Consider the following 25,468-nt stretch of genomic DNA (forward strand, 5'->3'; position numbering starts at 1 on the left):
GTAAAGATGTACGTTAGTGAGCTGACCATGAACACCTCAATGACCTGAACCAACATTGTAAAAAAGGGCCAAGACTCCTCCACAGTGACGTGAGCACTGATCACATCACTGTCAGTACTGAAAAAGAGAAGTTAGTCATTCCTGCTGCAGATGCGGTGGACTCAGTTTTTCTCACGGCTGCAGAGAGTCCTGTGAAGACTTTTCTCACGTCTTCAGAGAAGACTGTATAAAACTGCAGCCGTCGTTTTCAGCCCCAGATGTTGCTGCTTTGCATTGACTTCTGCTGCTTTAAGCCTGGTTAAACAGCTGTTTCACCACACGATGAACTTTTTTCCCTCATGAATTCGGAGCCCTGCAGCTTCTGAGTTCTTCTTCTCGCTGCCAGACTCCTGAATGTCATGGCTGCACTTCAAGCTGTTACAGTGTTTATGGATGGCTGTTGTGTGCCAGAGGTCGTCCTGATTGGACGGGCGGGGTGATTTACGCAGTGATACATCAGTCCGGGCTTTCAAAATTCGTTTTTAATACGAACTCGTTGAGAAGAGCGGGGAGAATTGACTGGAGGAGCCATCTGTGAGGAGTGTATATCACATCAGACACGTCTCACACTCTGCAGCTGAAGAGTTTTCCTCCTTAGTGTGGCTTTCCTCACATTCCCCCTCATAATCAAATTGAATTAAATGAAAAAATGAAAAAGTCCAATTTTATGCCCGATTTGTCGTCCCACATGCTTGATTCTGGTTTCCATAGGCTTCCTCTCCTGTGATTGATCGCCACCGTTCTGTTTTGGAGCTATTCTGGTCACTCTCTCTCGAGTCCTTTCTGGAAAGCGTACCTATAAAAAGACCCGCTAATGATTAAAGTCATTTGACACACTGGGATGGCGTCGGTGCCAGATCAGCGCATTAATCTTACTAATTAAAGTTGTGAATAATTTACTCTGCAGATATTTCAGGTGGTTCTGCCGGCCGAAGTGAAGCCCGACAGCTCGACGGCTCAGAGGTCCCAAACCACCGGACACCTCCTCCTGACAATGCCCAGGGTACGTACAGGTACATGTCACACCTGAGCCAGGTACGGGACGCTGCAGCAGGAAGAGGTTAAAAGGCTGCTGCAAAACTTCACAGAGAACTTTTGCTTCTTTGGGATGTTTTCTGAAAGGTTGGGACGCTTTGTAAAAAGTCAGATTACAGTGATTTATCCTGTTACAGTTTGAGCGCTGATGATTGACTGTGTGTGGACCTACGACTGTTCCCTGTTCTTTTTTCACTTGTTCCTCTGAAGATCAGTCGTATTAAACTCAGAGTTTTAATAAAGAAACTCTTTACTGCATCTATAACAAGAAAAACAGGTGCTGATGCTGCAGCATCGCAGCAGCTGCTGCTATTAATCCTCCATATGGCTGTTAAATCCTGCAGCAGAGCGCCGGTAAAGAGTTCAGAAACCAAAGACTGAAAGCTGTTTGTGTCGTCTTTTTCTTCTTTTTCAGGCTGAAGGTGAAATCAAAGTGACGAAGACCGTCCCACGTCCACCCAGAGTGCGTCAGAACAGACGCAGCGGCGGCTTATCGGAGGATGATCAAAGGTAGCTTCAGTGCACAGAGCTCATGATCACACATCCACACACTGTTGGACAGGAAGGAAACAAATATTAACCTCCAGTTTCTTTTTAATAATCTTTATGATGATCTAAGAAAGCAAATGCAAGGATGGAATAAGACATTAGAGATAAAGAGACGTAACTTTAAGCACCGCGACAGATGAAAACAGAAATTCAACCTTTAATCTTTGGTGTAAAGTGCAGCGCACATCAGCGTTTCACAAACTGAGGCCACGCTGGGGTGAAGTACTTCTGTGAAGGTAAGTTAGTATTTTTAGAGCACGTTTGAAAAACACCTTTAAGAACCAAAGTACGTCAAACGGCTCAACATGAAGGGCAACAAGAGACGAATACAAGTACTGAACATCTGCACGGTGGTGTCTGCAGGCTCATGTTTACACGTGACTTTATTAAACATCAAGTAAAAGAAGAGATTTACCAAACAGCTCCTCCAAAATAAAACATGTTTATCATCGGTGAAAGGTCTGGACTGTGCTGTTATAATAACTGCAGGATGCCTTTTAGCTTCCTAATGGAAATAAAAACATTATTGCCTTAGTTTTGCTGTGTGACTGTCCAAAGATTTAGATCACCATTAAACCAGATGCTAAAGATTCTCAGCAGCCGACTCAGTTTGCGAGTGTCAGAGGGTCTAATAGGCAGGTTTATCTGTCTGTCATCAGCATAGAAATGAATCACAGCTGACAGAAAGGCAGAGGTCAGTCTGCACATACATCACATGTAACGTATGTGCAGACTGACCTCCTTTTGTCCTGTCTTTCTTCCTTCACCCCAAACGGTGGTCAGCCCTTCCAGAGCCTGGTTCTGCAGGTTGTTTCTTCCTGTTGAAAGGGAGTTTTTCCTTCCCACTGTCGCCAAGTGCTTGCTGATACACTGTATTGAGGTTTTCTCTTTAATATTGTAAGATCTTTACTTTGAGCACCTTGAAAAAACTGTTTGATTTGTGATTTGATGATTAAGTGAAATTTAACTGGGCATTAGTTTCTTAAACTGCAGGAATAATGTTATGTGATACATACAACTTTCTATTTGTGATGGTAATAGATGATAAACAGTCAGAAATACTAGGTTTATAATACTATTAGGGCATAAAGAGGTGCAGCCTGCAGGCTGGTCTGTGTTTGTGTGAAAGAAGTCGAGCATTGTTGGCTGTGGTGTTAGTCTGAGTTTGGCCTCGAGTTTAATACGCACATATTTAAACACCTCTGGCTCATCAGGCCCCCGTTGCCCTGATTACAGATGCCTGTTGTATTTTAAACACTGAGCGTGACTCATTTTATCAGCCGTGTTCATGATGGCGCTCTCCCTGCTCGATGACCGTGTGCTGGGCGGAGATAACCTTGACCCACGCGGCATCATTACACTTGGGAGGAAGTGAGGAAGAGGATTCTCCACAGTGAAACGTGTCTGTGCTGCTGGGCTCATATTTAGCTGCAGGCTGCTGAAAACAGCTGCTGCATACCACCAAACTGTGAATGTGACCCAAATCCCACTCTGAGAGAAAAGAACAATTACAATTATTTTTGGTTGAATTTAAACCATTTTTGTCCTTTGAAGCACTTGGAGCTGGTTTGGCTCACCATTCTGGTAACATACCGCTGTTACACTTTTTAATCATTTTATATAAAGTTAAAGGAACAAACCTGAGTCAGCAAACACCTTTTTCATATCTTGTCTCTATTTAAAAGCCTCCAGCTGCCCTCAGACAGCATCTGCATCCCCCTCCTGTGTTTCTGTCAGATAGTTGGAGACCCTGAACTGCAGGACTGTTTGTGCTGTTTTCATGCAGTTATCTATTAAATAATATGACTGTTGCAGACTATTTGAGAAGCTTGTGCTTCAGTAAAAATCACAATCATATACATCAGGAGGAGAGCAGGTGTATTTTTACTTTCAGTATATGAGAGAGGTGTGGTCACGGCTGAAATATACACACATGTATGTTTCAGTTCTTTAAGGTGATTAAAAATTCTGCCCTTCAGTGTTTGTGTGAGATTTAAAAATGAGGAGAGGGATCGGAGATGTGGCTCCAACAGAGCAAGATGGCCATAAAGGTCCAAAATGTGTGTAGATCATCTTTTATATACAGTCTATGTTCTGGTCAAAGTTGTGAATTTGTAAACGTGCAACTTTAAGAGTCAGGAGAGAAGATTTGGAGTCTTTGTGTTTGTCTCATCTTCACTGACTGAAACATGAACGATCAGCAGCTCCTCTTCCTCTGTGAGGTGATGAAGCTCTCACTGAGGTTGAGCTCAGCTTCACCTCTTAATGACCACATTAGTCTGCAGAGCCGTGTAACTGATCCCCCGCTCCCTCTGCATGCCTGGAGGTGTGCTCTTCACCACGCCACCATCATCATCATCATTACTGCTTTATGACAGAGTCGCTTCCTGTCCTTCATCTGTCCCCATCAAACTCCATAAAGAGTCCCAGTGCAGTCCTGGACTCTCGATATAAATGCTAAGGTGACAGGTGAGCTCCGCTGCTTCCTGCTGACTTATTGCATAGTTTCGATATGATAAGGCGTGACCTTTGACCCCTGGGCCTTTAGATTCTGTATTCTGCCTCGGGTGTGCGCGGAAATTGATCTGAAGGCCCTGATCGGGTTTGAAATGGATTTTCTTGATGGCACGAGGCAGCACTAAGTGTAAAATAGACTCAGACATAATCTCAGACCCTCGGCTCACAGCGCCATTGATAAGTGGATCTGAAAGGTTAAAGGTCAAGGTCACCTGGAAAGCCCAGTCTGGGTTGTTATAGTAAACTCCCTGAGGTTACATTAATTGCAGATAAACAGAATTAAAAAATTTTTTTATCTCCCCTCAAAAATGAAGTAATCAGTCTAACAGCTGCTAAATTACTGTTTATTTCCCAAAATCCAAAGTTCTGATTTCCGATCACGTAAAGCAGAAAAATTTAAACTCTTGATAATTCTCCACCTAATTTGGCAAATAAAATTCAAACATTTTAGGCACCCCAGTCAAGTTGGTGACCTTTGACCCTTCCACCTCACCACCTCTGACCTCGTGACCAAACTTGGCAGGAAACTTGTTAGATGATGTGTGTGGTGTTAGAACCCTGTTAGATGTTCCCAGGCGGGTAATATGGCGTGCTCTCTGCCTCAGTACCCACGAGGACCTCCACTATGAGTGACCAATGACAGGAAGCCATGTTGGACTTTCTAACCAGGCTGGGCAGAGGAGGCCCGGGACTAGCAGCTCCATTTTTATTTCTTATTGTTCTCTTTCTTTCATTACAGTTTTAAATGTATTTACTGTGTTCGCAGTTCAAGGAAAGAGAAGAATTTCCTTTCTATCCATCATTGAACCCATAAATGGTGAATCTGGACTGTTACCAACTGAACTGGGTCCCACAAAGCCCCCAAAATCAAAGTCTGGAAATTTCTAGATCAGTATTTGGGAGGGTTTTTTATTTTTTTTTTATTTTTTTTTTTTTTTTAAATACTTAGGGTTGTTTATTCTCTTTCACATCCAGGCTGAGCTAGTACCTGCACTGATGCAGAGGCTGACAGCTCTCTGATTTAATCTCATTTCTAATTTTCTATTCTTCTAAAAATTGCTTCTAATTGAAATCTGTCTGTTTTCCATATTTGAAAAGAGGACCGTCAGCTGTTCATAATTCACGTTAATCTTTTTATTAAAAAAACAAAATTAAAATAAAGGCTGTTTGTGCACAGCGGACTCCAGACTCTTCTAAATGTGACACTTACAGTTTTCATTTCAGTGAGGCAGATCTCTGTCGGAAAAAAGAGTTCTGGAGTAAAGGTTGTTCCTCTAAATCAACCTAATCTTTTAATGAAACCTCTCGGGGCACTATGCGCCCATATCTACATGACATGGACTTCCACAGCCGATAGGTGGGCATATTAAAGTAGATCGACCTTCACGTTCAGCTCTCTTTTCACCACAACAGACCGTCTGTCGCTCTCATCCTTCATTATTCCAGGACTCTAAGATATTTGAACCTCTCCACACGGAGCCGCTCAGAACATCATGGACACTTCTGCAGTACCACCTCCAGCCGAAACGTTTCTGTCCCACATTGAGTTTACCTTTGTAGTTCAGCACAAGGCTTTTAAAAACTGGCTGTAATGTGTGTTTGCAAGCGATCCATTAAAGCCTTTGAATCTGCACTCAGGTTTAAATCATATTTTTGTCTTATCAAAAAAGTCCACATCAGGAAGAAGCTCGGTATCTGCGCATTAACCTCGTCTCTCTGCGTCCACGTGACTCGTTTAGCCTGGTTCTTATCTTAACGTGAGCCGATGGGGTTCAGATCAGACCCGTGACATCACCTCACATCCACTCCAAAACCTAATCCTCTGTGGATCGGTGGCCGCAGACACTGAACAGAACCCGCTGATGTTGTTACTGTGGCTGAGTACAACTCAATTACATCCCCATTACCGAACTGAGAGTGATAACCCTGCAGGAACTCCGTCCGATAAAAGCTTAGTCATAGTTATTTTCCTGCAGACTTCATCAGCACTCAGGTTACTCTGAGAGCTCATGAACTTCCAAAGTTTCCTGCATTTCTACTCGGTTCTGCAGTATTCACATCTATAAACACTGTGCTGAGGCGTAACGAGGTCTAAGAAAGTTTATGAAAGAAAAGTTGATGGGAGAACACGAGCACACCTGTGCACAAGTCTGACCCATATGTACAAACATATTTGAGACACACGGTGAGGCGCTGACTGGAAGCCAAACTTGAAAAATACGAAACCTTGTTTACAGAATCAGACTGGAGATGAATTGGTTTGAGTCCCTCTGTGATCAGTTAAGATATCACAGTATCAGACGGTCCCCTATCGACGTGGCATTGGTGGGGAGGAAGAGCTCCCTTCTAACAGGAAGAATAATGTGGCAGAACCAAAGTGAGGTGCAGGAGGACTGGTTGGGGGCGGGGTGGGTCAAAAAAAGCAGAGTTAAAAAATGAGGGAATAAAGCCAAACTAAATGAAAACCAAAAATATTCCAACACGACACAAAACAGCCGACAGCTCTAAGTCCAAATGCAGATTCACTGGGCGTCTATAAGGGAGCTGTTATTTCCCAGCAGCTGCTGTGACTGGTACGTCACTGCTGCAGGATATTGTGCATGTGGAGCTAAGCAAAGGGGAACTGTGACAGAGTGGCATTAAGTTCTTCCACATTATGATCATATTTTTCCAGGTTTGGTTGTTGATGGACTCTGGAAACATCCTGTCTTACAAACCTGTTTGACCACAATATCAAATGTACTAAACGTTCATTTCTGAAATTCGACACGCTTGCTTTCTCTGTCCGAGGTTTTCCTGACGCGGTGTGTTTTCTCTACAGTCCTCTGGCAGCTTTATTCCCCTCTTAATAAACAGGCGGGAGAATGCAGAGAGTAATGAAGGGGCTCCTCGTCCTCCTCCTGCGTCCTTCTGATGTTTATTGTCAGCTGCTGTGCAGAAGATTAAATTATAGTAGCAACGCTCTTCCTGGAAAATTTTACTAAAAGGAAGCCTAATTATTGGAAGAGCATACGCTCCACACTGTGGACTGGATCAAGAGGAGACCAGAATTTGGGTCAGTTTGTGGTATTTTTCTTTAAGACATTGAGATTGTGTCTTTTAATCTTTCTCCTTTCAGTTTAACATTTATTTGTAGGTATTATAGCACGGTGGTTAGCACTGCTGCCTCACAGCCAGAAAGCCCTGAGTTCAATTCCACCATCAGGCCGGGCTCTTTCTGTGTGGAGTTTGAACGTTCTCCCCGTGTATACGTGGGTTCTCCAGCTTCCTCCCACAGTCCAAAGACATGCAGTTAGTGTGGATCGGTTAACTGGAAACTCTGACTTGCCCATAGGCGTGAATGTGAGAGCGAATGGTTGTCTGTGTGCTACAAAATACAGAACAGAACTAGTTATGAAAAACAGAATTCTTCAGACAGCAACATAAAGAAGGACTTTTGCTTTGCAACAGTCTCACAAATAATGCAATTCAATTTTATTTCATCCATATAGCACCAAATAACAGCAACAGTTGACTGGAGGCACTTTCTGTTGTAAGGTAAGGACCGAACAGTAATACAGCAAAACCCCCAAAATCAGACAATCCCCTACGAGCAAGCACCTGGCAACAGTGGGAAGGAAGAACCCCCTTTTTAACAGGAAGAAACCAGTGGCAGGTTGGGGAGGGGTGGCCATCTGCTGTGACTGATCGAGGAGGATGGGAGGAGAAAAGGCACAATGTCTTCTACTTCACATTTAAGCAGGGTGATTCCTCTGTGCACTCCAGCAGCACAGCAGCCATGGCTAGGACTTTTATTGTGAAAGGGAGAAAAAAATCAATTTGTGCACACACGAGTGGAACAATTTAGCATCAACTGGTATGTCAGATTAACCCAGTTGTTGAGTGTCATTGTGTGTCTGTGTCCCCACAGTGACGTGTTACATTGCGGTTAATTCGACAAACACAATCAGAGAAACCCCCGGAGACGGTTTGCTGCTCACAGCACATCTGACCGTGAAGCCGGCGTCCTATAAACTGATCTGATGGGTTAATGGACTTGATTGTTGTAAGATGGAGGAGATGAGTTCAGAGGAGGAGCTGGATCATTTCGGTTTGATGGTAACAGATAATGTGGAAAATTGACCCCCGGAGATGAATTTATGGATGCTTGAGTAACAACACTGAACACAACAGTAAATAATGAACACATGAAGTCAGTTTGTTTCCACAGAATATTTCTGATACACAATGAACATAATTCCAAATATTACAGTAAACTGGTGACTGATTGTAACCAACTCCAGTAAAGTTGAACCAATAAAATAGGTGAAAAAAGGTTTATTAACTGAGCGTCACGTGCACTTTGCACCATCGATCACATCCGTGCGAGCGCTCATATTGATGTTTTACATTAAATCTGGGAACCTGAGTGTTTCTGCGCAGCATCAGCACCAACGATGGCTGATTTATTCTCCTGTTCTCATAAAGCTTCTCAGAACTGGGAGCTGCTGCTGCTGATTCTGAGAACTCAGATATTTTCTGTGAATTTCTCCTCACAGTGAGGAAAACTATCCTGAGAAAGAGAGAAGTTATTCACAGAGAACCCAGAGGTCAGAACCGGAGGAGGTAGGAGGACTTTTACAGTTTCTTTAGCAGACACGTGAAGGTGATGAACTGCTACGTGCTCGATCGTCAGGGATGATGGTGGTCTGTCCCAACTGCACATACGCATCACCCTCACTTTAATCCTGATAGCGGCTGGTGCTTCGTTTCTTGGTACAGTCAGGAGTTTTTTCTGTTATCGTTCTTATTTTCTTGCTTTTTGGTGGGTTTACCTGCCGGTCAGCTGCCACGCAGATTAAAACTACCAGCGTGGGAACAGCAGTGACTGCTCAGGTGAACCAGGCCGATGCTTTCAAACAGCTTGAAGGTTGAACTGATTCTTTGAGGAAATCATTTTCTTTTTGTACGTTTCATAAACTCTACATTTTGCTCTCCTTCCTGCGTCCATTTTCACTAAGATTTAAATCTAAATCCAAACGTTGAGCATCTTAAAACCATGTTCAGGATTTTCCGATATTCACTATAATGACTCCAGACTTACACTGACTTCCTGTAAGACTCCCGTGGATATTGCTGGAGAATCCTAATGTTTGAGTAAATCCTTTTCATCCACCAGCAGCTCTGTTATTACAGTCTGAGCTTCGCCCTTTTTATTAATTACTTCGTTTTTTTAATTAAAGCGTCACCACCTTATCTCTGTACGAGAGGAAAACGTGTTTCCTGACACAGAGAAACAGGGCACGTCAGTTTGTGTAACTGTGCGTGAACATTTCTACTCACACACTGCATGGATCAAATGTCTGAGTCACCTCCACATTACACCTTCAGGAGCTGCTGGGCCTCAGAAACATCCCGTGAAGCTCCTGGTGTGCCGTCTTTGTGCTGATGTTAATGCCGGAGGAGGTTTGGAGCTCTGCAGGGATTCATTATAATAACAGTTCTCACAGCTGATCCAGCAGTGAAGAGAGCATTTCAACAGCTGAGCAACACAGTTAAATTCATTGACCATCCTTTGATAAATGTTTGTAGAGGCAGGCTGTTGTTTATTTAATGTATTAATGAAGGAGGAGTGGAGGAGGCCAAGGCGCTCTCTTTCTCTACACCTGTGTCTTTCACGAAGCTCTTTTACTTATTTAAGACCTTCATAATTCTCCTTTATCTCGACAGGAAAAATAACGTTCCCGAGAGGCTCGAAGTCGACCCGAGCAAGCGCACAGCCGTCGACCTCGCCAACATCGTGCCACGCCAGATCGCCAAAGAAGGGCCGATGGAAACATCCAGACCGGATCCACCAGCCGCCAAGGATCACTTCTCTGAAGGGTTCGTGGACGACCCTGATGTCCCCCCACTCATATAAGAGTACAAGGATGAGCTTATATAACACTCAGACTGTATGATTGGAACAAAGAGACGGGATATTTCCTTTAAACGGACCTTTAGATTTCCTCTGACCTGCAGATGTGTGCAAATGAACCACTGCAGATTTCCTGATGTGTATGGTTCAGTCTGCAAACCTGATGTCTCAGCATTTAATAAATGTCCTTACCACCAGCCTTAAACACATATTAATGAGACACCTGGACATGAATTCAACTGGACAGTTTTATTGTTGGTACACAAAAAGTAAATGTAATTAAAGCTGTGAAGAGGCAGCTTCCACTCAAACACATTTTCTGCCCTTTTTAAAGCAGCTGTAAAGACGACATGGCCGATCGGGGGAAGACTCTCTGCTCGTTACTGCAGCAGGGCGAGGCCGAGAGCTGAAACGCTGGCACAGCTTTACTGAAGCAACGCAACATCACACTTCCTCACTATAAACATCGTTGTCTAATTCTGTGTCTCCTTTGAAATGATGCATTTGTTAAAAGCCAGCCCTGTTAGGAGGGATGAACAGAGAGACGCTGCTGCTGGTCTCCCTCAAACCCTCGTGTAGATTTCAGCCTGAAAATCAATCGTCTGAGTTCTGCCTGTGGCCTGGTTGCCATCTTGGCTGCCGTTGTGCGTTGCCCTGCTGTGTTTTCTCTTTTTTTGTGATGCTCCTCCTCAAAGCTCAGAAGCTCGCTCACTCTCTGCGCCCGGCTTTGATCAGAGAGCCTCTGCTTTGTGCCCGGAGGACGCCGGTCCAAGCATATTCTGAAGCTTGTTCATCTCTCCTTGAAGTCTCCTGGGTCTCTGCTTTCCTCTGAGTTGTCACCCCAAAAAGCTCGGAGGTAACGACGACTCCTCCTCCTGGCTCTGAGCGCCGTTACAGCCGCAGCGCCTTGAGAACTCATTTTGGCGTTGGACCATTTTTCCTCCCGACAGCCTCGCTCGTCTTTTATCATCCAGCCTTCTATATTTGGACCCCGTGGCTCGAGCCATCTGGGAGATTTGGATGTTTGTGGTGCGGCTGCAGGAGGAAAAGCCTCTGTGATGCCATCTTCGATTTGAGTTTTTAATATAAGGACTTATTGTTGTTCAAACACATGTAAACTGCAGCGAGCAGGCGCCTTTAATGAGCCTCCTGGACCACAGTCACCACACTTAATCATAGGTTTTGCTTTTATTTCAGTTCAAACTGAAAGGTTTTTATGTTTAGGTAACGATATAATGGATTTCTTATTAAAACAAGTAACTAAACAGCCAGTTCACAGAACACTTTAACATTTTTATATCATCGTTTCTTCCTGAAGTGAAAACATGAATATGTTTACTGGGTTTCCCTCCAGCCAATCATCATCCTGCAATGAAATGTTTCACGCCGCTGTTTAAACATTGAAACACGACAGCTTGGAAAGTTTCCACATTATTTTCCTTCGACCCAGATCTGCGGTCTGTGCTGCACTCGCGTCTGCTTCGCTTCATTAATTATTGATAAATGAGCTTCCCTCTCTGTCGTGTGGCTGTGCAGATAAGACGTTTTCTGTTTGTGCTCACTGTTTTTTTCCTGTGTGATGAAACAAACCAACACCACCGCCGGCCTCTGAAATACGCCCTCGAGGTTCAGGTTGCTGCGAGAGTTTCGTGCGTCAGTGGCAAATGCTCCATTAGTCCCATTTAACAGCTCGTTTAGCTCCTCGTCGTTATCACGGCTGAAGCGTTTCAGTGTTTCTGCCTCTCCTGACTCAGGTGTGTTGTGGTTAACTGGTGTTCGATTGGTGGATGCTTCCTCCATGATGGAGGTCTGAGGCAGCGGTCAGCTTCTTTCCTTACTCTGTTCCTCTGTCTGTATCATTGCTGCTGCTGCCTGAGCCTAAACCAGGTGAGCGTGTTCAGGCTGTTATCCGTCATCACTGCAGGTAAAGGTGTTCCTGTCCGCTTTGACTTCCCTGCAGTGAGAGAGGACACTGCACACTCGTTCACTAACAGCTTGTCAATAACACTCTAGACACGCCAGAAATCACAGTCTTTTTGTCTATTTTACTCTCATTTGGAGCAGAATTTGTAAATGAACCTGGAAATGATTTAAATGAAATCTGAAACTAACGAATGGCATCATAAACTCATGTGGAGAGAGTTCACAGAGGTCATAAATCACGGGAGAAATCAGGTCATTTTATTTTTAATGCTTGCCCTTCATTTTCCAGCCAGAAGAGTCGCCCCCTGCTGGCCATTAGAAAGAGTGCAGGTTAAGGATTTTCATGAGGTTGTTGTCATCAAAGTGAGAAATAGATGGAGATAGATCAATAGCCTGATAGACTACTGTAAAAATGCTGAAAAGAAAAAATGCCAAATAATCAGGCCCCATCTTATCCTAAAGACCTCGTAGCACCATATGACCCCATCAGAGCTCTTCGCTCTCACACTGCAGGTTTACTTGTTGTATTTAAAAGTAGAATGGGAGGCAGAGCCTTCAGTTTTCACCCCTCTTCTGTGGAACCAGCTTCCAGTTTGGATTCAGGAGACAGACACTATCTCTACTTTTAAGATTAGGCTTCAAACTTTCCTTTTTGCTAGTTCGGGCTGGATCAGGTGACCCTGAAGCATCTCTGTGGTTATGCTGCTACAGGCTCAGGCTGCTGGAGGACTTCCCATGATGCACTGAGCTCTTCTTCTTAATAATTCTTCCTCTTAATAACCTCAATAATTAAAGTACATTAAAGCTGTACTGTTATAATAAAGTAAATGTACTAAGTTACACCACTGAGTCGGTCACATTGGTTCACGTTGTTCGGCGCATGAAGCGGGGCGGGCTGTGGGGCAGGCTGTGGGCCTGTTTGTTGTTTTTTAGTCGTACAATCTGAATTATGAGCTCGTGCAGCGCTGGATTGTTTGTGACAGAAGTAATTGTTTTTTTACTGAGCAGATGGCTTTTAGCACTGCAGATGTCAGAGCTGCAGATTATAGTCAGTCTACCTTTAGTATTGACCTGTGGAGTGAATCTGTTTAAGAAGAGAGTTGTTTTTAGCTTTCACCTCCTTTGCCTGCGTGAACCTCCCTCCTGTTTAAACACTCAATCAGATCAGAACCAGAATGAACCAGATTTTCTTGCCGTCTGATTAAATTCAGAGACACAAGAACCCGTTTCTTATCTGTCCGAGCTCCATCGATTTTTGTCTGTTGCCATGACAGCGGACGGTCCCACTCATTTTGTGAAAGCAGCACCGCCTCATCGCTTTGACCCGGGTCAGACGGTACTGACTCGTAACGCTCGCCGTTTCCTTTCAGTCCGAGCCATCAGACTTCCGATCACACTCGTCTCTGAGCGGGAAGAAAAGCCTCCAGTTATTTTTATTCGTCTCCTCAGGTTTTCTTCTTTTTGCTGTATTTTATAAGTGCTACATGTCAGGTTTAAGCATTTCAGCCTCTCTGAACTCTCTGCTGCCGAGTCCACTCAGTGCTTCGTTGGTGATGTTATCATGTTTCTCCTTTCACAGGCCGTAAATAACAAATACAATACAGTGAGAAGAGTTTACAGCCAGAAAACTCAGATATTCTGGCACAAATGTGGCTCACACCTGCAGCTTGACTCAGCGTGCCACAGATCCACCTTATATGGCAGATGTCAGGTGTGTTTATACCACATATACACTCTCCACTTTTTTGGTATATGTGTCCAACTGCTCGCTAACACAAATATATACTCAGCCGGTCACATGGCTGTGCGTTTGGGTATAAGGGCATGGTCAAGACGACCTGCTGAAGCTCTCACTGGGAGGTTCCCACAACCATCTCTAAGGTTTAAACAGAACAGCCCCCCGAAAGAAGGGGGATACACCCAGTGAGCAGCAATCACCCCAAGCCTGTTGGTATCCTTTATTTATCCAGGTAAAGTCTCACTGAGATGAAACTCTAACTCAAATATTTAGATGTTACATCCATGCTGAAGAGCATCTCTGAACATGCAACACATCAAACCTTGAAGCGTGAGAGGACCACAGTGGAGGAACACCCTGGAGGTGGTTGCATCTCAGCTTAATTACTCCATCCAGTCACTCTGCGGGGTTACGTCCTCGCTGTGCGGCTGCACGCAGAGCCCAGGGACCCAGTGAGGAGACTGGATCCCTGCTGGGCAGGAAAATGTTTGGTTTTATGTGGCACTGGTCTGAGAAGACATTGGCCTTTCCTTCTTTGGGTTCCCTCCCTCTTCGCCTTCTTTCCTCTCTGGGATGAATAATTTACTGGTTTCCTCCCTCTCGCCATCTCTGCGCTGCAGCGAAGGGCTGATGCAGAGCGGTGATGCTCGCTCTGCAGCCTGTGGGAAGCTCTTTATTATCCCGTGAACGTCAAAGAAGGAATCTTATGAAACTCTCCTCACGGGAAATGTTCTCCACTTTTCTTTATTTCCAGTCATACGTGTGCTGTTCCAGTGGTGGATGCTCACATCAAACATGGTCCAAATTTCAATTATTGAGGTTACATTTTGTATTGAGACAAACTCTCTAAGCTCTGTGCTGTTCTTACCTTCTGTTTGTGGGGGGCAGCCAATCAGAAGACAGCTTCCTTGAAGGAGGAGGAGCTAACTGAGCTTCTTTAAGGCAGAGAGTGAGCTGCTTTGATGGATCCAAAATAATCTCAGGAGCAGCTCCAGGTGGAGCCTTCGTCTGATGGACTCCTCTGGGTGGAGGAGCTGCGTTATACCTCTATATGTGTCCTCCACACTCAGAAGCCACGTGGTGATTTGTTGTATTTATCATTTATGCTGAGTCGTGAATCTCCTGGACCGTGACTGAAGCTCGGAGCTGACAGACAAAGTCGTTTTTCACGGCGGTTTGATTCACGACGACCTCAACTGAGCGAGCACTGAATCACACGGCGGCCTCACGTGTTCGCATCACGGAGGTTAACACACACCAGAGCACCATCACCTCTCGTGGAAGGAGGCGCGTCAGTCGGTTTTATTACTTAGTGACATTTAATTTATGTGCTAATGAAAAGTCTACAGCATATCCCTCACGGATACAGCAGCGCTTAAAAGGATGATTGTCTGCTGGTGGGAGCCCGCTCATCCCATCCCCGAACCAAACTGGGTCACAGAGTTCGTGGAAACTTTATCAGCAGCAAAATGAAGTGAGACATCAAAGTAGAAACAGAAAATTTATTCTGTGAGACACGTTTAAAGTGTCTGTCCATTTCTCAGTCTTATTTTTATCTCTTAGAAAGCCAAACGGCAGCTTTTAGTTACAGCTGATTGGTTTATTAAAGGTGGGCGTGGCACTCTGAAGCCGGTGTTCACAGACATCAGTGAACGCTCAACATCAGTGCCGCCGACTGAAGCTGTTGGCCGAGAACACCCAACCCCACCCTGTCGGTGAAGCACAGGCCTGGATCAGGAGCATGTCCACAATGAGATGAGCGCATTGTGGTCATAAAGAGATGGAGATGGTCAGCTTTTAAACGATGCTCAGCTGCTTCTAAGAAGGCCAAGAAAATATCTCCACAACTTTACAGCACCAGCCTGAGCCGCTGGTCCTACACCGCAGAGATGATGAAGTTACTAACAATCCCAGTTCTTCTGAAAATAACCTAAATAAATTTATACCAAAGATAAATCTGCTGGCAGCTGACAGTCATTTTTATCTAGCACAGATTTTCCCAATATGTGTATTAACCTCCAAACTGCAGTTCCTGTGATCTCCACTTGAGGCAGTGAGTCAGACCCTCAGAGTTAAATTGTCCAACTTTACAGCAGAAATAAACGTTTTTTGGTCTTTGTATCTCATCTCAGCGCCGTAATTTAAAACAACAACAGTCATCATTGTCCACATAAAGCTAAATAAAGTGACTCTGCTCAGTTTCCCGACCGCCCCCTCCTCTCTTTGTCTGTGCAGCTGAAGAGTCTGCCACATCATGCAGATATGACACAGCAGCCTGTAACACCTTTAATTATTCAGCGGCTGGATTTCTGACAAACGCCTTGCTCAGAGTCGCTGTGGGTGGCCCGAGGTCTGCGAAGGCCCAAGCATATGATCCACATCATCTTCATCACACCAGTCAGTGAGCCCTCGCGTCCTGTGGAGGGGGACCGCTCCATCAGGGTGGAAATACTTCATCAGTGAGGACAGAGGCCATCACTCAGGACGCCCTGCCAGCAAAAAACCCTCTCACTGCACAGGTCACCCATTCAAGGTTTTTCCTTTAATTTGTCACCGCTCCACAGACACAGACTGTGAACGTACATACAGTTTTCCTTATTTATGACAGAAGTCTCAAGAAGAGTGGGATTGACCTGACTTCCTCTGTTGATAAAAAGCCTTCAGGTCTGGCATGAACCAACGAGCAGTTTGAAACGGTGACGTGGCTTTTCAGTTTTCATCCATCGCTGCTCCATCGCTGTAAGAGGTGTTTTCATGGAGGACGGGGGAGGAAAGAACAGGTCCATTCTGGAGGTCTCTGTGGGCCCGAACACTGGTCGGCTCCACCTCAGTGCCTGCAGCTCTCAGACATGAAAGCTGAGGGGAGGGTGCAGAATAAAACAGAAAAATCGTCTGCTGCACCTGACAGGTGATGAGTCCAAGACCCCGGAGGACGGCGGAGACGTGGAGCCGCACGAGGACGTTTCATATCAGGTTTATCGTGAAATGCAAGCTGCTCATCTGGAAACAGCAACAGCCTCAGCGTGTTTCTGGCTTCAGCTCAACGTTACGGAGGATAATTTTGACTGTAAACAGGCAGATATTCACCCGGCTGTGACTCATTACAGTGTTACTGTTCAGAAACCCTGATTAAACACGGCTGCCAAAGTCTGAGCTTCAGTTTCCACAGTTAAACTTTTATTTTAGTCTGTTCGCGATTCATTAGCAGGTGTCTGTCTGTGCCAACTGTACTCTTTATGCCCAAGCTAGTGTTAGCTGATAACTCCGCCCACCCGTCCAGATATGGTCAGTGTGTCACCACTGACTGCCGACTTCCTGTCATGCATTAAAATTGTGCGGCCTCATCTTGTGTGTTCAGATTCAGGTTTGTGGACACAAACTGAGATTTTCTGCTTCTAAAGCACAACAAAAGTCCACATTTGGAGGCTGGAGAAGACAGTTTTCCTGGTTTCTATGGTGACGTGTCTCTACTGGATATCAAAGGATCTGAAAATATGACATTTGTCTGCTGTTAAGATACTTTTCTTAGAAACTTCGCTGACTGACGTGAAACGGTGACAGTAAAATTACTGCTGCCTGAGATCCGTGCATTATGTTCACCTCAGCATCGCATATGTGTCACACACATGATACATGTTTGCTTTCAGCTTGAAGTTTATTTCTTGCGGAGCAGTAACTCTTGATTCCGTCTCTGAGTGTGTTTAAATGTTGAAATGTACAGTACTGATGGTTGGTACAGGTTTGGACATGCTTTATCTTTCACTATTTCCTGTATTTGATAAGAAGAGTGAAAACTCACAGCAAGAAAACATCAATGACAAGAAGAGGCAGAGCTGAAGGTGCTCAGTCGCATCAGAGGGACAGCTCAGGTGGAGAGGTGAGGCTGATATGTTTGGACATGTGCAGAAGAGGGAGAGCAGAGGCTGCTGGACAAAGGATGATGAAGATGGAGTTTCAGTGCAGGAGGAGAAGAGGAAGATGTCAGAGTTTTTATTAAACTTGTCTCAGATAATCAGAGGCATTCATCTCAGACTTTCAACCAATGCAGTACACGCTGATAGAAATATCTAAAGTGACTTTTACAGTAACAGTTTTTATTATTACATCTATTAAACATTATGAAGTCCTCCTCTACATAATGTGTAACACTACAGAAAATATTTTTATTTTAAACCCTGAAATCTGCAGGATCTGCAAATTGTTTCTTTAACTGCAGCAGGTGTGGAGTTTATTTGTTGGGGACTTTTATTGTGAAATGCGGGAACAGGAAGAAGGCTTTTTCACATGAGTGCAGAAAAATCTGAATTTCTAATCTAATTCCAACAATCTGATGTAGCAACAGCCACAACGCTCACATCTGGACCACAGAAATTAAACTGTGACATCACTGCAGCTATGTCCATCTTCTACATACAGTCTGTGTGTGGCCATGTTTAAAGCGACATATCTGCGTTTTATTTTACTTTAAACGATGTGTCCAAACATTCATGCTGCAGGGCACTTCAGGTTCCCACCATGCTGCTGCATCATCACATAACTCCAGCTGTCAGCTGCCTGCAGGACGGATGGTCTCTGCTCGGGGACGGCGTGCTATTCTGAGCCTGTAAAATTACATGGATGACAAATCTTCTTCCATTCACGGACACAAGTATTGATCGGAGCCTTCGTCCATCACCAGACACCTCACACCCACAAACTGACACTTGCAGGGAGCTTTGAAATGTTCAGCCAAGCGTCGTCAATCTGCTCCTGCCTAAATACCTGGCTGTGACCAGGAGGTCACAGGTTTGAATCCCGCAGGCAGGAGAGGCTTCTGAAAAGGCCTCGCAGTTTCCTGAAGAAGATTAGGGCAAAGAGGCTGTAACTCACTTCACTGGAGGATTTAATGGAGTTGAAAGCTAAAAAAAGGAAAGACCATCAGGAAAATCCATTTTCTTCTAAGCTTTATGGTCTGATTCCCATCTGTCCACCCGGAGCTGGGAAGCAGCGGACCGTCCTGTGCAGCAGCAGACAGCTGGAGTCAAATTATTGCTTTTTCAATTAGAGACTCGTTCGGCCGTTTTTCATACAGATAATTAGTCAAATCCGACGACCGTTACCAATTAAGCAGAAATACTAAAGGCCACCAAGACGTGCAATCAATCTATTTTAAGATTGCTCTGTTCTTCTGGGTAAATCCTGTTAGCCTTTGTGTGGTCAAACACAGGACTCCTTCCTGGAAAGAGCGGCTCTGACTTTGTCTCATTGTTCTTCCCTGCACATCCACATTTCCACTGCAGATATTTCCAGGATCCAGGCCTCGGTCGTGTGTCTGCGTTAGTGTACTGCTGCAGTAAATGAGAGAAATCTCTCAGCACGACTCTCTGGGCCTCAAATTTAAGAAATGACAGAAAAGTTTTGTTCATTCAGAGAAGATGTCCTTTATACTGTCAAAACAGCAGGTAGAAAAACAAATCGTTTAATCGCGTAGTTGTTATTTAAAATAGTATGAGGACGAGGTCTGTGTCTGTAGGAAAAGTTGTAAAAATGTAGGAAATTGCAGTTAAAAGTCCAAAATTTCTGCCCTCCTTCAAATTTCCTAACACTGTCCATCCTGATTGGATGCTTTGCCGGGCTGATTCTGGCTCCCGGGCCTCATGTTTGACACCCCTGGTTTTCCCAGGCCACAAAGATGTTTTTTTGTTTCTTGTTAGTTTTCTTGTGTCAGTGTTGTATTTTAGTTTCTCCTGTTTTTACTTTGAAGGTTAGGAGTAGCTCTTTATCCCAGATGCAGTCCTTTCATTGCTGGATTGTCTGTTTTGCGTTTCCACCACTGACAATAAATAAATGAATAAAATAATATTTGCCAGGCGTAGCCAAGTTTTAATCTCAGAGAACTTGACATTTCTAATGACTTTTTCAACTTCAAGTTATTTTCTCAGAATTTTCAGCTGGACGTCAAAATTCTGGGATAACCTGAAATGTATGGCTGAAAGTTGTTTTCAGCCATCTGTAAATTCACTCGTCCTTGTCTTCATCACTTCATCCAGTCTTCCTGCTTCCACCTTATGCAGTTTTGTGTTTCTTTCCATCCTTTCTTGTGCAGTCCAGGCCGTGCTCATCAGCGTTTAAATAAACCTCAGTCCTCGTTTTGTAGTTTTGCATGTAGTTAATGGTAACAGTGTTAGTGTGAGTCTGTGAAAGTAAACGTGGCTCCTGGATTAGTGGTGCCTTCACACATGTACATGTTGACCTGAACAACAAAGTGACGTCTGAGGTATCAAAGTGTCCTCTTGTTATCACCTCTTCTCACTTATTATGTCCTCAGGCCAAACCTGCAACTTTATATATTTTAGAAGTGGATCCATGTGGGACCAGAATCATTAATATTCAACACTGACGCCTGCTTCTGCTTTCAGAGGAACTTCTCAGCTTTTCTGCAAAGAAATGTAAAAATCTGAGAGGAGTCAGCAGATTCACGGTGTCGGTAATGTGCAGAGAATCTCAGAGTAGACAGCGGGAGACGGCGGAGGCTGAGCTGCAGAGCCGATGACACATATGGACGTTCACGCGTTCCTTCAAACACCTGAAGCCTCCTGAACACCTGAAAATCTTTCTAAATCGACCTTTGTGATAAAATGAGCTCACAGTGTTACGATGTGCTGCCCCGCACTGTGGAGAGTATTTTCTGTCTTCACTCAATTAAAGTTCACTGAATTAAATGTAAAGTGAAAGTAGCACTCGGCTGGTAAATGAAAAAGACAAATAAACAAACGATACGCGTTCTCACACAGGAAGGTGACTAAGCTCATAAAACAAGAGCACTCTGCATGCGTTCTGGTTAGTTAAGGATTTAGGACAGGAAGCCTTGTGAAGATTAAAAATGTTCACTTGTCTGCTCACTGTGAGAAACTAGTCCCTACCTTTGTTTCATCCACTTTTGCTTATTGCTAAAGCTTTTATTTTGGAATCAGGCTCTGCTGTAGCTTCACTTAAACTCTGGAACTGTCTGCTCCTTCAAATTAGTACGTCACCAACATCTTTAAACCTCGCGTAAAGACACAGCTGCTCTGTTTTATTCCATTCAGCTGTGCCGCACTTGTGCTGTTTTTATATGTGCTTATGAATAACCTGACCTGACACGACTTCCCTGGATGGCGCCTGGTTTAAAAACAGAAGAGAAACTTCTATGTGTGCAGAAGAAGCAGCTGGTTGTGGGGGCTGAAGGCGATGCTCTCAGGAAGCTGCTGCTACAAACTCTCTGCAGCTGCTGACTTCATGCTTCAAATTACAATGGCAGATGCTGTAAAGCAGCAAATGGTGCCGTAACATATCGCAGACTCACAGAAAGGTGTTTTATTATGATAGAATCTGCCGCCGTGCGGCCTTGTGAACACTCTGTGGTCAATAGCGTCTCCTCCCACACATTGCTGGTTCTCTGTTTAAGATCCAGCACACATTTCAAAAGGTTTGAGAATCAATCATCAGGAAGCTTTACTAACAGGAGGTTAGGGCATTTAAGGTGAGAAGTGTAACGGTCAAGGAGAGGGATCCAAATCAGGAGAGATGGAAGCAGAGGAAAATCCAGAAGGCAGGAATCATCCACACCTGGGCAGCCAGCGAAGGCAGAAACGTAGTCAAACCAAGAAAGTCCAACACAAGCCGAGAACACAGAAGAAGAACAGGAGCGGCGGCTCCAACGCTAAACAACTACACTGAGAGCGAGTGTGTGAACTGAGACAGGTGGAACAGGAACAAATCAGAAGGTAAAACAGATTTCAAAATAAAACAGGAAGTGTTCCTGGTGACTTATTACGTTCTTCGGTAACGAATCACGCTGCGTAGCTGCACGGCATCGTGCATTGTGAACGATGAGCGTTAAACTCCAAACAGATAGTGGAGAAGAAAAACACTTAAATAAAAATGATGTTAAATATGAAAATATCAACACTACAATAGATGTTCACATATTTTTAAAATACGGCAAATTAACATTGAAAAATCTTTGTGTAGCGCATTGTTGTACATTACAAATAATACACACTGTTCTACAGTTCATAACAACTATTTTAATAAAATGATAAAACAACAACTCCAAGCATTTCACTTGCCTGGGACACCTCATCCAGCAGGCCACCACCTCCACTGCCTCCTTTCAATGTGGAGCAGTAGTGGCTGCAGTCTGAGCCCTTCCGAGGAGCTGGACTCCTCACTCTGAGGAGCCCATCCACCCTTCACAGGAAGCTAATTTCTGCCACTTACATTTAATCTTGCTCTTTTGCCTTTTAAAATACAGAGCAGTGACAGGTTTAACAAAAAGATGCTCCCTACATGTTTCTACAGCAATGTCGGAGCTGCAGCTCCATCTGGTGGCAGATGGTTACATAGCATTTAGGACACAACAACTTTGGCATTTGGGCATCAGTTTAAATATTAATTTGATTGCATGACTAATACATCAGGTACTGACCAGGGACAAAAGGATGATTAGTTTCTAGTCGAGTAGTTGTGCACATCACTAGAAACTCAACATCACAACAGGAGAAAAGAAGGAAGACGGAGATGAGAGATAATGAGGGAAGAGGAAGTGGGCGGGACCTAAACACAGCTGAACGTTATTAAGATAAACACAACGCAGGCTGCCAAAATAACACAGGAAATAAGACAGCCTACCTAACACAGAGGAACAGAATGGAAACACAACAATGTCTAAGAACAGCAAACTAACAAATCAAAGATCACCTGAAATGTAAGAGCTGGATAATAAAACACCGGCTGTCTCACTTTTTTATGTTCTGTTCTTCCATTGTTGACATTTTTGTTGTACGCATAATGTTTCCCAGTGGTTCTTGTTTACATTTGTCTTAAAACCACTGAGTGTTTTCTCAGTGGGATCGCTTTGATGGAAAAGGGGCGAATTTGATCGGTCTTACCTCCCTCTGTGCTCTTTCTGCATTAGTTCATCAGCTTGTGGCTTTTAGCGTCTCTGTGAGATTGTTTTAGGTCTTTGTGGTTATTTGGCATCAGCAGGTTGTTTTTGCTTCACTTTGAAGACTTTTTAGTTTTCAAGGTTTAAACTGATTTGCTGTGTTTTTTGCTTCGGTGGTTAATTTGAATCTTTTTTTGTAGTTATTTTTGTCTCCTTGCGGATTTTTGTTTTCTATGGACTCGGTTTTGTGGGGTTTGTTGCTTCTCTCTGCTTGTTTTCTGCGTCCTTTCTTTCTTTTATCTGAGCTTTTTGACTTTCAAACAACAAATATTGGCAGGCAGAGCCTCTGACCCCTCCTGGCCTCTGCACTGAAACGCAGAAAACAACAGCTGACATGCTATCGCAGCCATACAGGAAAATTTAAAGACACTTCATTCTGATTTTATTGAAATTTTACAAAAAGTCCAACTTTTAGAAAACGTAAACCCATCAAGCAAAGGTCAGTGGTGAGATTTGCGCTTTAAATGATGTTTCTAAAGAATCTGAAGTCCGCTCCGTGTGTCCGTTGTTTTTTAACCCTTTAAGGAGCGGAAGCTTCGTCTTTATGTAACTCTGTTTTTCTGTTTTGCCTCTGAAATAAAGAGCCCGTTTCCCTGCACATGCATGTGCACACAGGCGCGTGCACTTCTACATGACTGAGCGGATTGTCGTGCGCGCGTCTGCCTGCATCTACCTGTCTTTACAAGCAGAGCGCGTTTTCCTCCTGAATACGCGAAGGTGGACGCTTTCTTGAGCGCGTGCACGTATGCATGCCTGGATGTGAGTGCGCGCGCTCGGGGCGTTTGCGTTGCTGCTGCTGAAAGCCTCCCTCTCTCTCCCTCTCTCTCATCTTCCTCCCTGCTGCTTCTCCTCCGCTTCAGTTTCAGTATCGACCTCCTTCGCGCAGCATCTCTGCTCTTCATCCTCCGTCTCCATCCTCCTCCTCCTCCCCCTCTTCTTCCTCCTCCGCCTCAGCACCGCTTCCTCTGCAGGTGGATGGAGGCTGGGAGCCCCGGAGACAGAAGCCATGGCCGGGATGCGCTGCCGGTAGGGCTCGGTGGTGTTAGCGCTCTCTGATTCCGTGTGTGTGTGTGTGTGTGTGTGTGTGTGTGTGTGTGTGTGTGTGTGTGTGTGTGTGTGTGTGTGTGTGTGTCGCCAGGTCTTTGTCTATCCCGTGTGTGTGTGTTTATGGGGGAGTGCTGGCTCTTTGGGAAGTGGGCAATTGTTGCTCTATTTTACAGATTATTGATTGATGGGATCGCCCGGTGTGATCAGGTGTGTTTTCGCCTCGTGTCGCGTTACACGGAGACTGTGTTCCCGGGAAAAGGAGCTGTTTTTGCGCATTAGTGGGTTTATATCCCACTCCGCGTCGGCCTCACCTCTCCGTGTGTTCTCGTGGTGATCAGCGCGTGCATGTTATGCGCGGTTTTTACGCACATTGTCCTCGCGCTGCTGTACCAGATGCCGATGCTCTCCTGTAGTAACGCTCCGTTTCTGTCTCCTCTCCCTCCATCACTCCTCCTTTCCTCCCGTTCTCCAGTCACACTGCTGAGCACCTCCCTTCGCGCCGGGGACCACATCCTTACATGACCCGCGGCTGAGGAGAGGGGGGTGTCTCCGGATCCAGCGCCCGGATCATGGCATGCTGCCCACACCGGGCATCCAGCACTGACCATGGGGCTCCGGTCCAGGACCGTCGTTAGCGGCTCGGACGAGCAGAAGAAGCCCTCCGGCGCTCCGCCCGGGGACTTACTGGACCAAAGCACCACAGGAGCGGACAAGGATGGCGCCCTGCTGTTGGTGGCTCCGGGCCGGGATGACTACAAGCGGAGCTCCCAGGGCATCGGCATTGGGCTGCTGGCCAAGACCCCCCTGAACTACGCCCGGCCGGCCAAGAGGAATAACATCCGCAAGAGGAAGATCCAGAACCTGATCTACGACGCGCTGGAGAGGCCGAGAGGATGGGCGCTGCTCTACCACGCGTTCGTGTGAGTATCTGAATGATGAGAGAGGAGAGAGATCCTCTCCTCGGCTCTCCGTTCGCACTTTGTTTCAGCAGTTTTCAGGCCTTAATGAAGCTGGTGAGGCTGTAACTTAATATTGCTGCTGGAAATGAAAACCTTCCTCTTGTATGTCGCTGTAGCTGCTGGTTATGTAAGCGCTCAGCAGGCTTCAGCTGCTGGATCGTTTCTCTGGTGTGTGTGTGTGTGTGTGTGTGTGTGTGTGTGTGTGTGTGTGTGTGTGTGTGTGTGTGTGTGAGAGAGAGAGAGGGCGAGAGAGGTTTCACCTGTGCAGGTATTCTGTGTGGTGGATGGGTTTAAATGTGGATTCCAAACCTCTGAAACCACTTAAACCCACAAGAGTTACATAAGTGGAGCTCCAGCAGGTGGCTGATGGTGCTGAAGTGTGTTACCAAACTCTGAGCTCGCTGTGAGCGGGGGACTCGTTCAGTGATGGTCCGAGTGACCGTCAGCATCTTTGTTTCCCGTGCAGTGTTGGACTTTTCTGCTCAACTTACAATCACATAATCACGATTATTCAATTCAGTTTTAAAATTCAAATCACAATAAAACAGAAAAAAACTGCATAAATGAATAAATGAGACCAGAGTGAATGTGGACAAAAGTAAAGGAGCTCTTCTTTACTTTTCTTGAGCCCTGCTAATTTTAAAATTTTGATTTGTGATGGAAATATTTTTATTTATGTAAAAACACAAAAACCAGGCAGCAGGTGAGTCATAGTGAGTGCTGCTGAGCAGGTGTCTGTGCTGAAAAGACGGCCGACAGTCGGGCACGTCCGTGACCGATTCATGTCCAGAGAAAAG

General features: G+C 44.9%; 2 protein-coding genes across 5 annotated transcripts in view; both read left to right on the top strand.

Moving 5' to 3' along the window:
• dnaaf11 (dynein axonemal assembly factor 11) overlaps positions 1–13,367 on the top strand; it is a 34,750-nt gene extending 21,383 nt beyond the window's left edge. Inside the window, exons 10-13 of one of the 4 annotated variants that reach the window (XM_085388906.1) lie at positions 947–1,042; positions 1,490–1,584; positions 9,850–10,002; positions 10,374–13,367. In XM_085388906.1, the coding sequence (XP_085245032.1) occupies positions 947–1,042; positions 1,490–1,584; positions 9,850–10,002; positions 10,374–10,446 (417 nt within the window). In that variant the 3' untranslated portion in view covers positions 10,447–13,367. Of the gene's footprint in view, positions 1–946; positions 1,043–1,489; positions 1,585–9,849 lie in introns of all 4 variants that reach the window. The other 3 variants (XM_085388905.1, XM_085388903.1, XM_085388904.1) reach the window with 3 other exon arrangements.
• A 10,043-nt stretch (positions 13,368–23,410) lies between these two features.
• The window catches only part of kcnq3 (potassium voltage-gated channel, KQT-like subfamily, member 3), a 108,079-nt gene continuing 106,021 nt past the window's right edge, over positions 23,411–25,468 (top strand). Inside the window, exons 1-2 of the mRNA XM_085389251.1 lie at positions 23,411–23,691; positions 24,185–24,632. Of these exons, the coding sequence (XP_085245377.1) occupies positions 24,319–24,632 (314 nt within the window). The 5' untranslated portion in view covers positions 23,411–23,691; positions 24,185–24,318. The remainder of the gene's footprint in view (positions 23,692–24,184; positions 24,633–25,468) is intronic.

This window comes from Rhamphochromis longiceps, linkage group LG18, assembly GCF_057381845.1.
Source record: "Rhamphochromis longiceps isolate RC_006_pf linkage group LG18, R_longiceps_female_GT1.1, whole genome shotgun sequence".
In the NCBI taxonomy this organism is placed as follows: Eukaryota; Metazoa; Chordata; class Actinopteri; order Cichliformes; family Cichlidae; genus Rhamphochromis; species Rhamphochromis longiceps.